Consider the following 14,844-nt stretch of genomic DNA (forward strand, 5'->3'; position numbering starts at 1 on the left):
TATAAAAAAGAGATGAAAACATTCTCCTTCCTTGGCATAGGAATGCTCTCGAGTTATTAAAGCTGCCTAAATTACATCTAAATTGCAAATATTTATACATCAGTCTTAAATTCTCATGCCTCTTTTGTTTTTTAAGGTATCTACTGTTATCATGGAAAATGAGTTTCAGCAGGATTATGATATCAGAGACTGTGCTGCTATCAAGGTCAGTACACTGCTGGACAACATGCGTATTTTAAAAATAAATCTGGCATCATGTACAGTCAGGCAACAGATCCAAGGAGTGTTTTTTGTGTGTGGAGCATGATATTAATTGTGATGGGAGGTAAGAAGTATATTGCCCAGCCGTCAAACAACCTAACTTACACTTAATTTGAGAAGATAAAATTTATATTCATATTCAAGAAAGACGACTCGTTACTTTGCGGTAATAAGCTCCAAATGAGTGGGCTAAAGAAGGCTAATGAAACTCAGAAGAGGAAGTGATTTCTGTAGCCTCTTTCCAGAAAGAGCTGAGACTTGAATTAAGCCTTAAGGAGGGATAGGGTTTAGTTAGGCGGGATAGGGTAAGGGTGAGGAAGTGGCATAAAATAAAGTAGGAGTTGAAGCAGAGGCTAAGGCAGTGAGGAGAACGGAATACAGATCAAGAAGTTTTAATCGGTGTCGGGGTTGAAAACAAAGTCGGGAAATTAGATTGTTGCCAGGTTAAGAAGTTAGTACATTTTTTGGTAGGCAACAGTATTTTAAAAGATTTTTGACATGAGCCAAAGAGGGTATGAGAAGATTCATCTGGAGACAGATTTCAAAATACAACAGCTAGGACTAGACAATGTAAAAGACCAGTTAGTCATCTTCCTTTGCAGAATTCATTTGTTTATTCATTCCATAAGTAGTATGTCTATGCAGTCTGTAATGCTCTGGGAATAGAACTATGACAAGGTATTAAACAGTCATTGTCTTCACAGAACTTAGTTTAGTAGGAGATAAATACAAGAAAATAAGTAATGACAAGGGTTATGACGGGCAATGTATAAGTTATATGCAAGAGCAGAAGTGTTATGGGAGAATAATGATGGTGATGGTGGTAATGATGATGATGATAACAGTTGTTAATACTTGTTAACTCATGAGCTAGGCACAGTGCTAGGCATATTACATATATTATTTTACTTTAATACTTAAGCAACCTTGTGAGGTAGGTACTGTTACTGTATTCATCTTATAAGGAAGACATTTGAATTCTAAATAGCTTACATGGTTACAGAACAAAATTTAAACCTACATGTCTGGGTCCACTATGCTTTATGAGTAGGCATATTTAAAAACACTCAAAAGGAGTACTGGTTTATGAAGAAAATAGTGCATTTTATTTAGATATTTGAATTCAAGCTAGTAGTAAGAAATATCCTATAGTGAGTAAAAACTAAGTGACTGGAATTGAAGGGAAAATGTGCATAAAAAGAAAGCTCAAAGGGCCAAGAAGTAGATTTGGAGGAATCACTAACATAAAATGTAAGAAGACAAGGACGGAAGAGACATCTAGATAACATCTTCTTTGCTATGTAAGTCCAAGAAAGAGATTAGAGAAGGCGATTGACCAGAGATGTTACAGGAAGGTTGAGAAAAAGAGCTGAGAAGGCCATTGGAAAGCATTAGTTTCAAAGTAAGTGTTCTAGTAGTAAACTGTATAGTATCAAGCCATTTTTCTAGATTCCCAATTTAACACGTGTAAAGATGAAAACTTCAGAGAGCTTGTGAAGTTTCCAGAACACCGATACAATAGTTTAAATTCTATGTAGGTAGAGTCCCCATGTGTGAAAAGATTGAAAAATCTACCAAAAACTAAAAGACTCACTAATGCATTCTGCAACAGGAATAACGCTAGTCCAGGCAGTATTGTAGGAGAATCTTTCCTTACCTGCCACAGTACCCGCCAGAATCTTGGCCTTAAGAGAAAACAGTCCAAAAAGTGATGGATGCTCCTCCCAGCCTGCACCCTTCCCCCCTTCTTTTCTCCCCTGCTTGCTGGCTGGAATTTGTCGAGTGCCATCTTGGACCATGTGGAGCAGGGCAACATCCTAGGAACACAGAGCAACACCAAAGAAGGAACCTGATGCCGGACTTTGTCACTTTTCACAGATCGGCTTTACTACAGCCAGATGCTTGGAAACCACTGAACCAAATATTCTTTTCTAACTTGATCTTTCCTAAATTTAAGGGTGCAAGGTTCTACAATTTCATATCAACAAAAACAGAAAGAAAAACAATAATTTGCATTTTGGGACATAAATGTGACCTTATGATATATTATCTTTATCAGTCCCTTTGCAGTCTCTTGCTCAAGCTGCTACTGTTTCAACACTGCATTCATTCATGTGTTCATTTATTAAACAAATACCTTAGGCTCTAGAGCTAAAGTGGAATGAGGGACCATAGGGCTTATAGTTTAGTGTTTTCTAAGGGCTGCGCAACTTCAAAATGTTCTACAATCTTCTCTCTCCTTTAGGTCATGGATAGGCCATGGCGAAGAAGCTGGCATTTCAATGACAGAGAATTTATTTATTTAAGGCCTTTTGCTTGTGATACAAGACTTGATTGGGTGTGCCAGATTCCAAAAGGTAAGTGAACATTGAGAATGTTGAGCCGAAAGTACCTAAGAACATTTTAGTCTATAATTAAAATTTTTAAAAGTATATTCGTTTACTTATTAGTACTTTCTAATTATTAGCTACATTTATCCATCTAGTCTTCCTTGATATAAGGTAGAGAACTGCTAGGAATACCTTATTAATATTTGACAGATTTGCCTTTTCAATTGCTGCTAAAATAGCTTTAGCATAGGCCCCACAAAATTCAAACCGAAACGATCATACCATAAAAGGAAAAGGTTTGGCCAGAAATGGACACACCTCAGCAATACTGCAAGTCCTCTTGACTTAGATTAAAGGCACTTGTAGTATGCCAGGATCTGTAACTGTATACTAAACCTAAGCCACTTTCTGTCTTCCTTATACAGGTCGTACTCTCAAAACACCAGACTGGTACAATCCAGGTGAGTTAAGAAAATTGGAATTTAGCCGAAGCTGCTTTTACTTTTTCAGTAATGTATTTAGTTAATCGTGTAAACCCAGGCCTAAATGCCAGCTTGTTCTCTAGTACTTCTTCAAGTGAGATGAAGTATTTCCAAGCGGGGAAGGTGATTAACTAGTGTGGGATGAGGTTATGAGGCTGGATTTGTCTTTGTGACTCTGCATGGCACAACAACTCACTAGCTCAGACAGTACCGCCCTGGCTAGAGAGAGCCAGTAATCTAAATGGATTGCTATTTGTAAATAGCTTTGAACATTAATCCAGGCTTAGAGGGTACAGTTTGGTTTGCACAGTCATAACTCTGATATTCTTCTTCTTTAGAGCGTGCTGGAATTCATGGACCTACAGTTGTAATAGAAGGGAGTGAATATTGGTTTGTTGCCGATCCTCACTTAAACTATGAAGAAGCTGTCCTGTATTGTGCCAGCAATCACAGCTTTCTGGCTACTTTAACATCTTTTGCAGGACTAAAAGCCATCAAAAACAAAATAGCAAATGTAATTCAAAATAATGTATTTTTTAAATATTTTTATTTTTATATTTATTGCATTAAAAATTTTTCAAAAATCTTTCCAAAATCTACAAGAGTTAAATGTTCCTCTCAAGTTAAATTTGCCTAACAACATTCAGATTCATTGTTTTGTGTTAGAATAGTTAAATACAATTGCTTAACGTTTTAAAATTCAAAATTTATTATAAATACCAATTTATAAAATGAGCATTAATACATAATACAAATTATTCTAATTCCTTGACACACTTTTTTACTAAAAAATAACTTTATAGTTAACTCGAGTTTCTGTTTTTACTAATAACTAACTTTGCAAAATAGCTTTTTGGAGGAAAAATAATTTGTATATTTTTAAATTTATAGTTGCAGTAGTACACAATTTGTCCAATTAATGTGTGCCCCATAATTATAGCAACCATATTTTCTGTATACAGAATAGGGCCTGTGAATACACAAAGAATTTCCAAACTACTTTTTTGGTGAAAGGACTTAATTTGTATAATTTAGAGGCCAAAGTAACAGAATGTCTAGAAATTTTAGTGATTTTTGGTTATGGTGGGACAGAGTATTTAAATCAAAACTCTCCTATAAAACTCAGCACATGTAAAGATGGCTTTTTGGTTTGTTTTTCAGATATCTGATGATGAACAGAAGTGGTGGGTGAGAACTATTGACCAGACAATAATGGATCATCATTTTATGTAGTATGTGACATCATTGATGCTGCCCTTGTAAAGTTATCGTTTAAAAGAAGCAGCTCAAATTTCCTTTTACTAAATGGATTACTATTTATAATTAGTATTGAACATTAATCCATTAAGTGCCTAGACTAAAGAAACCAAGTACTTTTTGCATATTAGCATCAAGAATGAAGTGGTATAAAATAATGGCATAACATTAAATTTAGAAGTAAAATTACAGTTAACAGAATGAAACATGTAACTACAGAATGAGTTGTCGAATCTCTCATTTTCTTTCAGCTCACGACATCCATGGCACCACTTTCCTATAACATTTGGAGAGGAATGCTTGTACTTGTCTGCCAAGACTTGGTTTAGAGGTAAAATTAATTTTAAATCCTTAATGTCGATTATGCAGTATGTGAAATTCAGGTTCAATTACTAGCTTAATCTCGTTTTCCTTTCAATTATATGTTTGGTAGCTTCATTTATGACTATTGGCAATAGCTTAAATTCCAAATGCAAATAAAAGTGCTTTTCACTATGAATATTTTGACTTCCTTTATCCTAAAACAATTACTTAGAACTAAACTCACCACTTTCATAACTGATAAGCCTATAGACAAATTTGCAGATATAAACAGGCAACAGTTCTAAAATACAAGTTAGGTCCCTGTCCCCTTCATTAGCCTTCTTCAACTCTATTTCCCGCCATCAGGAACTGTGGTAGCTGTGGTCATTACACCACATGTGTGCATTTTTATAGGCAGTATTGGTATGCTATAATCTACTGATATGAAATAGGAGACAAAGATGGCTAGAGAAGAAAAGGAATATATTTTAACCATTTGGGGAAAATTTATTTAAAGACTTTATTACTGGATTATTTTTAAAATGTGCTGAATGGAAAATTCTCACCGCAGTAATTTTGCTTTTCATTTCTCAGACTTAAATAAACCAGCAGACTGTAGTACCAAGCTGCCCTTCATCTGTGAAAAATACAGTGTATCCTCATTGGAAAATTATAGTCCAGATCCTGCAGCTAAAGTAGAATGCTCTGGGGAGTGGATTACTTTTCAGAATAAGGTAAAAAGAGTATTACTACATTGTGCAAGTGATGATTGCTTTCATGATGGTTTTGTAGCCTGTGGAAGAATGGCAGCCCATTCAGTAGCTTCACTATGATAGCCTCTGCATATTTCAGTATCTCATCTAAACCTCAACATTGCAAGGAACTAAGTTAACTCTCAAATTAGTCATGCCTATAAGCCTTCCAAAACACTGTTCCTATTCTGTGGCTACTAACACTTAAATTGCTGAAGATGTTCTGTCAAGAGATAGTAATACATTGAATAGTCAGGACTACCTGTGTGGCATATAGGAAACTGACTTAATTTCTGCCTGCTAAATTTTCCCCCTTAAGGAAAACTTACAAACATCATCTACCAATCGAATTAGACCAGTGTTTCCCAAGCTACTTTTTGAGAATTACACATATGCTAACCAATTATTAATCACTGATCTTGAACCACCCGATGACTTATATCTCACTGACCATTCCAGTCTATAATGAGGATAAAATAAAAACATTTTGTAGAATGTTTCAAGGAACACAATTTGGAACATTTTACTCCACACTAACATGATCATAATATCAGAAGAAAAAGGGAGAGATGTATCTGACAGCTGAAAGCATCTGTAGTAAGTTAAAATATTAGCTGTGTATTTTGACTTTTTAAAATTAGGACAGTCTTTTTTTCCCCAAGGTACTGAGACTAAATTAATTTACACGGTTGATAGAAATTTGAATTAAAATATTCTGGCAAGGGACATGGAGATAATTTCTTTAAAAGCGTGAGGTTTTTTTTGTATAAGAAGGTGATGATTAAGAGTACAGACTTTGAAATCACATGTAACAGAATCTAAATGCTGACCATACCATTGTATGGATATTTTACTTATGGGTAAATGTAACTTCCATATGCTTCAATTTCCCCATTTGTTGTAAAAGTTAAATGAGATGATACTATGCAAACTGTTCAGCGCAGAGGAAGCACTCGATAAATGGGAGATTTAAAAAAATGGTTTGAAGACCACTCTTCAGTTGTTTAAATTGAGAGTGTAGATCTGCATTTTTACAGTACTACTTTGTAAATTTCCATGTTTCACAGACCAAAAATTATCAGTCTTTTGAAAGATGAGGCATTTATTTCCTATGTGAGCTTTCCCATGTCTGGAAACTAATGCTTCATATATGTTCTTTGTTTGCAGTGTTTTCTAAAGATCAAACCCAAGTCTCTTACATTTTCTGAAGCAAGCAACACTTGTCACACCTATGGCGGCACCCTTCCTACAGTCTTGAACCAGAGAGAACAAGGTAGCAGAATTGTTTTGGAAATATGATTTATTCTGATTTTAGGGCTAAGTGAGTTTTAGGAGGCTGAGGGAAATTAACATATGTTAAAAATCTTGTTAAATTACTTTTTTTTATAGAGTAGGTGAAAGACTGTCTTGGTAGCTAAGCAAGAGGTATTTGTTGACATTTTTAGTATACTTTTAATTTGAATAAGTCAAATGCTTTTTAAAAATCTCTTCCCGACAGATTTTATTACATCCTTGCTTCCAGATATGGAAGCTGCTTTATGGATTGGTTTGCGCTGGACAGCCTATGAAAGAATAAACAAATGGATAGATGACAGAGAGATGACATACAGTAACTTTCACCCATTGTTGGTTGGTCGGAGGCTGAGAATACCAACAAATGTAAGCTTTTTTGAATTAATTACCTATGTAGCTCTCTGAAATCCTCAAGTCTTCCATAAATTATTGGATTAAGAACAGGAGTCTATTTTGTGAGTCTATCTACATGAAATATCCAGAATAGGCCATAGATTATTGATTGCCAGAGGCTAAGAAAGATGGAAGAATTGGGGGTGATGGTGAAAAGATATGGGTGAAAATGTTCTAAAATCAATTGGGGTAATAAATATACTAAAAACTATAAAATATATGTTCTAAATGAGTGAATTATTTCATATTTGAGTTATATCTCAATACAGCTGTCACAAGAAGAAGAAAAACAGGAACCTCCCCAACCTTCATATGTATGTCCTGGTTTTTCACAATAGCATCGGATCCATTGCACTTAATTCACAGCCATGTAAAACCATCAAGTAGTGAGTTTCAAATAGAGGCAATTTTAAACGCTTTACTTAACATTTTGGGATTTGAAGCTGTCAGCTTCAGTCTCCTGAGGCAAAAAGTACAAAATTGGTGATTAGTGATCATTTTTCCCTAAGGGCTAAATGTAAAGAAGCTGTAGAAGGGAAGAAGACATTATATTAACAATAGTTAATCTATACCATGAGATTGCTGCCCATTGCTTCTATCCTCCCTATTTGCTGGATACACACCACCTTTAGCACAAAAGGCAGAGATTAAGAAATTAACTTTAAAGTCTAATTCCAAAAATACATCCTAGATAATAATCAGTTGATGTTCCTAATGCAATGTAACTTTGCTCAGAGTTGATGATGGCAAAGAGAATTCTGAATCATATGTAATTATGTACCAAGTAAATATCAAAATAGTCCTTAGTTATTATATAAAATTTGACAGTTATAGAGAAGTAAACACAGTAAAGAAAAATATCAACCCTTATCCCACTTACACTTACTTAGGCCAGTAGCTTATAAACTTTTAACCACGACCCATAGTATTAATGGTTGCAAGTATTTCTTTATCAAAATAATGGTGGGTATTTAGATTTTCAGTTTTACATAATCTTAAATAGTGCTTCGGTGAATATCTCTATGCATAATCTTTGTTTATATTTCAGGTTACCTTCCTTAAGGCTTGGAAGTCATATAGCCAGGTCCAAAATAAATAAATAGTTATAAAGTTCTGGTTACCAAATTTCTTTCCAGAAAAGTTTATGAGTTTGTATTTTTATCAGCAGTATATTGTGTCGGCCCTTCTATCCATACCCCCATACTAATAATTTCTAACATTTGTTGATCAGCTAATAATATTTGTCAGACACTCTGCTAATGCATCACATGCATTATTTCATTTAATCTGCACAATAGATGTGGAAACGTCTGTTATTCCTTTCTTATCTTAGAAATCCAGGGACAGACATGTGACTTGCCAGTGACACAGAGCCTATCCGTGCAAAGTCAGCAATAAATCCAGGTCCAAGAGTCTGCAGAGGGAACATTCTTAGCTTCTCAACTACATTGCCTCTAAGGAGCATTATCTTCTAGAAATTCTTGCTAATTTGGTAGTTTAGACTATATTATATTTTCATTTATATTTCTCTGATTTCTAATAAAAATGAGCCTCTATAAATTCAATAATAATTTGAATTTCATCAAGGGTAAATATTTTTATTCTTTGTTCATTTTTCTATCAAAACCTTCATGTATTTCTTACTAAATTTATGACTGTGTAAATATTAAATGTGCTGACCCTGTGTTTCTTGTGTTTATTGCAAATATTTCCCTAGGTTTTTTTCTTTAAATTTGAATACCAAAAATATTACAGAAATGTTTTGGTTTTGTGCATGTATATATGTTCAAATCTGTTTCTTTTCTTTTTTTTTTCCTCTATTACTTTTATGTTGGAAAGTCCATCATGTTAATGGTAGTTAAATGTATGCCTATATTTTCTTTGTTTTGTTTTATGGGTTGTCTTTTATTTCTAATGGCATGATATAGCCATGGTATATGGTGTATATTGTCAATGACTACATAATCCTTTTCCCTAATCCTAGCCAATTGTCTGGCATTATTTATTGCATATACTTCCATTTGTTAAAAGCAATATAGGATGCCTCCTTTATTATATATGTGAACTATGTGTGTATAAGATATATTCACTGATCTAAATACTATAATTTTGCTATATTTAAAAATATAATAGGATTAGTTGTCTTTTATTATACGACTTTAAAGTATTTTTAGCTATTCTTGCCTATTCTTCCAGACAAACCACAATTATTTAGTCAATTTGATTTAGTCAATCAAAGCAATTAAGTAAACTTCTATGAGAATTTGATATTTTAGGGACCTTTTTATTGACCTTCTAACTTAAGAATATGGTATTTATTCAAGTCTTCCTTTAAATCTTTCAGTGAAGTTTTTGTAGGAGTTCTCTTAATGCCATTGAGAATGACAGGTTTTTCTTCATTTTTTTACTGATATATGGAAAAGCTGTTGTTTGGGGATTTTTATATATTTATTTCATAGGCATTCATCTTACTAAAAGTTCTTATTACTTCTCAGAGTTTTTCACTAGACATTCTTAGGGTTCCTAATTAGACAGTCATAATTTGCAAATAGCAGTTCACGTTTCACTACATATGGTAGGAATTCTAGAAATGTGGTAGTACCAGGAGTAATAAACACCATCTTAGACATGATCTAGACTTCAACAGAACTTTCTGCCATCTTTCATTATTACATGTATATGATGCTGACTCTCGTTTGAGATATATCATTCTATAACTAGCTTATTTAGGATCTTTATTAAGGAATAAGTACTGGATTTTTAAAAACTTGTTTCCAGCATCTTTTGAAATTGTCATACGTTTTTTTTTTTTTGGTTAGGCCTATTGATATGTGGTATAACACATTAATAGATGTTATATTAAATCATCTTTATCTTCTTGTCATAAAAATCTAGTTGCTCAGAGTAGATTATTATTTTACTATTCTACTGAATTAGATTTGTTAGAATTTTATTTGGGTACATTTTCATCTCTATTTATAGAGTAAATTTTTTTTATGCCATATTGTCAGATTTTTTTTCTGATTATGTGAGCTTCATAAAATAAACTGGATAGCTTCCTACCTTTGTGTTTTAAAACTAGGACTCACCCTAGGGAATTACCTTTCCCTGAGAGTTTGAAGGAATCACATTAGAATCATGTGCTGTTAGAACCCTTTCCAGAGATCGTTTTTATTAATAAAAGGATTTAATGAAGTAGTCAATGGCCTAAATTCTTGAGTCGGATTGTCTGAGTTTGAACACCATTCAGACATTTAGTATGCCTTTGGAAGTTCACTTAACTTTTCTTAAGCTTCAATTTTTCGTCTGTAATGTTTCATCTGTTACTGTTGAACCTGCAATACAATGTGAGGATTACAAAAGACAATTCTTTTAAAGCTTTTAGCACAGTACCTGACACATAGTTTTTAAAATGAGCTATTTATTATTAATTTTTAATTTTCTCCAAAGTTAATATTACAGTGTGTTTTTCGTACCTCTCCTTAAAACAATTATGCTAATTTGTATTTTTCAAGAAACTTATTTATTTTATTTAGATTTTTAAATGTATTAGAATGAAGTTTCATATGCTATTTTTTAAATCTCCAGATCTTATTTCGATAATTTTTCCTTTCTCTTATTTAGAGATTTACAAAAACTGATATATGTTACTGGTTTTCTCCTCCCTATTCACCCTCTACCTTTATTGCTTGAGATGCATTTACCAATACTACTACATTTTTCTATCCTGTTTTCCTTGGAGTTACATTTTTGCTGATTTTCTAATCATAGTCCATCTTTTCTTTATAAGATAGTACATTTATTAAATGAATGAATGAATAAATAAATAAATAGTACATTTAAATAATACATGTTTGCCTCCACATAAAATTTTACTCATATTCCTTGTAAATGCTCATATTATTCTTTCCCGTATTTATTTTTTTATTTTTGGTTTAATGTTTATTGAGTAGCGTGTGCTTATGTGTTGTTTTTTAATCTGTATCTGCTGGAATAAGCTTTTCTTATTTTTCTAAGTGTGTTATGTGTCAAACATAGAGAAAAGTATAGGGACTATATTTCAAAAAAGTTTTCATGTCTAGTATTATTGATTTGTGGTCAGAGAATAAAATATAGATAGATACTTTTATTTATGGAAGTTTTTATAGTGACTAGTATAGGACCAAAGCTTTAAGGTGAGTTCCCTATTGTATGGTACACAATTTGTCATTATAAAAAGTTTATAAACATCTAATAAATTGAGTTAATAATCATTACTTCTTCGCTTACTTGAAATGTCAGGAATGAAAGCCAAGTATTAAATATTAGTATAATTGTGCTTTGTCTCATTCAAACACTTTTTCTTTATCTGTTTTGAAAATATAGTTTTCAATATTGCCACTACTTTGTTTTGTAATTTCTAAAGTTAATTGCTCTTTTCTCATGCTTTGGAAGTTTATCAGGATTTTCTTAGAGATTTCATGGTCAGCTTCTTAATGGAATTTTTTATAGGAGGAGAAATTCAGGTTGATATATAAAGTTTTTTTGCTAAGATCTTCAAACTGTTAGTTTCATGATTGCTTTACTTATTTTCCTTTTTGTTTAGATTTTTGATGAAGAGTCCCGCTACCACTGTGCCCTAATGCTCAACCACCGAAATTCACCTTTTACTGGAACATGGAATTTTACTTCTTGCAGTGAACACCATACTCTGTCTCTCTGTCAGAAATACTCAGGTATAGATTGTTATCTAGATAACTATGGTATTTTATGCTGTTAGCTATGCATAGTACTTTTTCACAAAAATCTTATAAATTAATTAATATTAATTTATAATCATATAGCTTCCTTAAAATTTCAGAATGACTAAATTCATATTGGCTCAGTAACATTATCTCAAATGGAATGTAATTTTTTTCAAGCATCATTGCCATATTTAATTAAAACTCAAAATTAAGTATTAGACAGACTTTGTTAATAAGAGTTGAATAATGATTATAAGTTGTATTTTATTCTTCTTTCTACCCTGGCATTTTTCAGATTTTACTTTCTATCATGGGAAAAGGAGGAGAAAAATCTTTATGTTTTTAATTGAATTCAGTATGAACATTCACAGTTAAATTTAACAATAATACAAAGATGTGAAGCATTATAAGCGGATCATTATCTATGACTGCCTATAATCCAAATAAAAATAAAATGTGTACTTAAAAATAGAAATCACCCATATTTTCAAAAAGATATTTTTAAAGGGCATTAAATTATTTTATTGATCACAATCATTTTTTAACAAATAATTTAAAAAAAAACTTGGTTATATAATGAGAACCTCAAGTAGATTATGTACTTCTGAAAAACATTTTCATCAAATTAATCTTTGCTTGTTTGTCTCATACTTTTATTAACTGCCTTATTTAGAAAAGTACTGTAAAGCAATAATTAAAATATATCCTCTTGTGGATGGTTCTGTTCCTTTCTTCATGGGAGCTCTCCCAGAAGAAAACCTTGTAATAAAACACCTAACACCTTCTCTTGTTGAAGCAGTTCAAACAAAGGAAGTATTTGACACCAACCTGAAATCGTAATCTTATCACAGACTACTTTTATTTATAACTTTTCTCCTTCCTAAGTAAAATCAACTAAAACGGAATTTTCTTCTGATTTTAGAAAACAAATGTTGTGGCTCATACATTTTACCTAAGGTATGAAGAAAGGCATACATAGTTCTTCCACCCCAAATCTAAAACACATGAATAGATAAGTAATTTCTAAAACACATTATAGGGAAATTTTTGAACAAATGTCCTATGACTTGCAGAATGGGTGGTTTTTATATTTCATTTTTCTTTTACACACAGAAATTGAAGGCAGACAGACCTTGCAGAATACTTCAGAAACTGTAAAGTATCTAAATAATCTGTACAAAATAATCCTGAAGACTCTAACCTGGTCCGATGCTCTAAGAGAGTGTCAGAAAAATAACATGCGCCTGGTGAGCATCACAGATCCTTACCAGCAGGCATTCCTGACTGTGCAGGCGGTCCTTCATAATGCTTCTTTATGGATTGGACTCTCCAGTCAAGACGTAAGTTTTCAGTCCCAACTGCAAGGATTTGACATTTTTTTACTGCTCACAACAGCCCTCATTTAAGACTAGAAGAAAGGACATCATAAAACCTTACTATAGTGAATGAATTTTGTAAAGTACATCATTTTCAGTGGCAGTCGTTTCTCCACTGCTGAAAGATCTGGTGCTTTATTGTTTAGATTAAGTAAAAGTTCTAGTGGACATATTTAGATGAGCACTCCTTTTTATTTACTCCAGTGAAAGACTGAGCTGGAATCAGGAACAGCCATGTCTCTTCAGCCAACGAAGGGAGGAATTAAAAAATCAGATGAGGTCGTGTATGTAGAAGCACTATGGATGGTGTTGAAGCGTCCTTTTTATCCCTTTCAGAATCAGCAGAGTGAAATTAGGTCACTCTAAGAAAGGATTAGAAAAGTGTTTTGACACATCTCTCAAGTCCTGATCCTGGATAGATGTCGTGGGTACCGCTCATTCATTTCATAGCCTAGCAAGGAATGCTAGTCTGTTAATTCCCAACACTAAACTACATACATGAAGCACAAATGGGAATATTTATGCTACTGAAATTTTTGGTTATAATTAATAAGGATTTTTAAAATAAAGCTGTAGTATTTCTCTCAGCATTATAGGCCATTTTTGCCTCTTTTCTAGGCCTTGTATGTAATACTTCTGCCCACTGAAATTTATTGAAGGGTAGAATATAAGGCTGTTGTATAAGGCTGCAAGCATCGTACACTACACAGGGGTTGCCATTTACAAAGATTGTGATGTGACTTTTGCCCCTTGCATCTGTATGGTGCGTGATTGATGAAGCCCTAGTTAGGTAAATGTCGCCTGGACCAGTATTCCTGATCCACTCTCAGAGAGAAGGTAATTGGCAGAGTAGGAGAGAGGAGTCCATTGCATTATGAAGCAAACCTAAGTTATGTGTACCTTAGGATAACCCTCAATATACCAAGATGGTTTTAGGGCTGCATGGAGAAAATGTGATTGAAGACAATTTAGTCCTAGCACAAACCAAGAGCTAAACTGGAATACAAATTCAGAAGTAAACATTATTTTTGAAAAACTTTGTATTCCTTTGGATTCATCACCAGCAGTTACCAGAAGCTCGATTAAAAGAAGTAATATTTAGAAATTGCCTGAAGAATAGTTTCTCCAAGACTCTGGATATTTTAAAATTTACCCACAAATAAAGCCACATCATCAGCTGCTTCCCCAGACCTCACAGTATCAGTTTCTTCATAACATTGCTTTTTTACTTCCTCCTCGGTGTTTGGTATCACGTGAAACCCATCATTGTGTCTCTCGCGAGCATAGGAATGTTATTATATTTTGTTAAACCTTTTGAAACAAAAAAATATTGTCACTGTAGAAAATTTGTAGTTATAGTAAATTGAAAGAAAAATATTTAAATCATATGTAATCTCAGTACCTAGCGATAAATGTGGTTTTATCATTGGGTTATATTCTTCAAGTTATTTTTTTATATACAAGTATTTATTTTTTAAGACAATTGAATCCATACTGTTTAGTAGCTTTTTCTCCTCACTTAATGATTTGGGTCTTGTTTCTTATCCTATTTTCAATCTTCACCTGTTTCTCTTTTTCCTTTCACTCTTTAAAAGATTCTATGTAGTTGTTTATTATGTATTTGCATAAGCTTTCTTAAATTTATGGAACAAATAAATAAAACTTGACATTGA

General features: G+C 33.0%; 1 protein-coding gene across 3 annotated transcripts in view; it reads left to right on the forward strand.

Moving 5' to 3' along the window:
• LOC105291170 (CD302 antigen) overlaps positions 1–14,844 on the forward strand; it is a 107,106-nt gene that overhangs the window by 38,257 nt on the left and 54,005 nt on the right. For 2 of the 3 annotated variants that reach the window (XM_011358799.2, XM_011358786.2), the window contains exons 15-25: positions 137–205; positions 2,507–2,618; positions 3,017–3,052; positions 3,412–3,587; positions 4,235–4,305; positions 4,582–4,661; positions 5,228–5,367; positions 6,553–6,658; positions 6,884–7,044; positions 11,657–11,786; positions 12,909–13,135. In XM_011358799.2, coding sequence (XP_011357101.1) covers positions 137–205; positions 2,507–2,618; positions 3,017–3,052; positions 3,412–3,587; positions 4,235–4,305; positions 4,582–4,661; positions 5,228–5,367; positions 6,553–6,658; positions 6,884–7,044; positions 11,657–11,786; positions 12,909–13,135 — 1,308 coding nt within the window. The remainder of the gene's footprint in view (positions 1–136; positions 206–2,506; positions 2,619–3,016; positions 3,053–3,411; positions 3,588–4,234; positions 4,306–4,581; positions 4,662–5,227; positions 5,368–6,552; positions 6,659–6,883; positions 7,045–11,656; positions 11,787–12,908; positions 13,136–14,844) is intronic. The other variant, XM_023529947.1, reaches the window with a different exon arrangement.

Source organism: Pteropus vampyrus, unplaced genomic scaffold (genome assembly GCF_000151845.1).
Source record: "Pteropus vampyrus isolate Shadow unplaced genomic scaffold, Pvam_2.0 Scaffold2, whole genome shotgun sequence".
In the NCBI taxonomy this organism is placed as follows: Eukaryota; Metazoa; Chordata; class Mammalia; order Chiroptera; family Pteropodidae; genus Pteropus; species Pteropus vampyrus.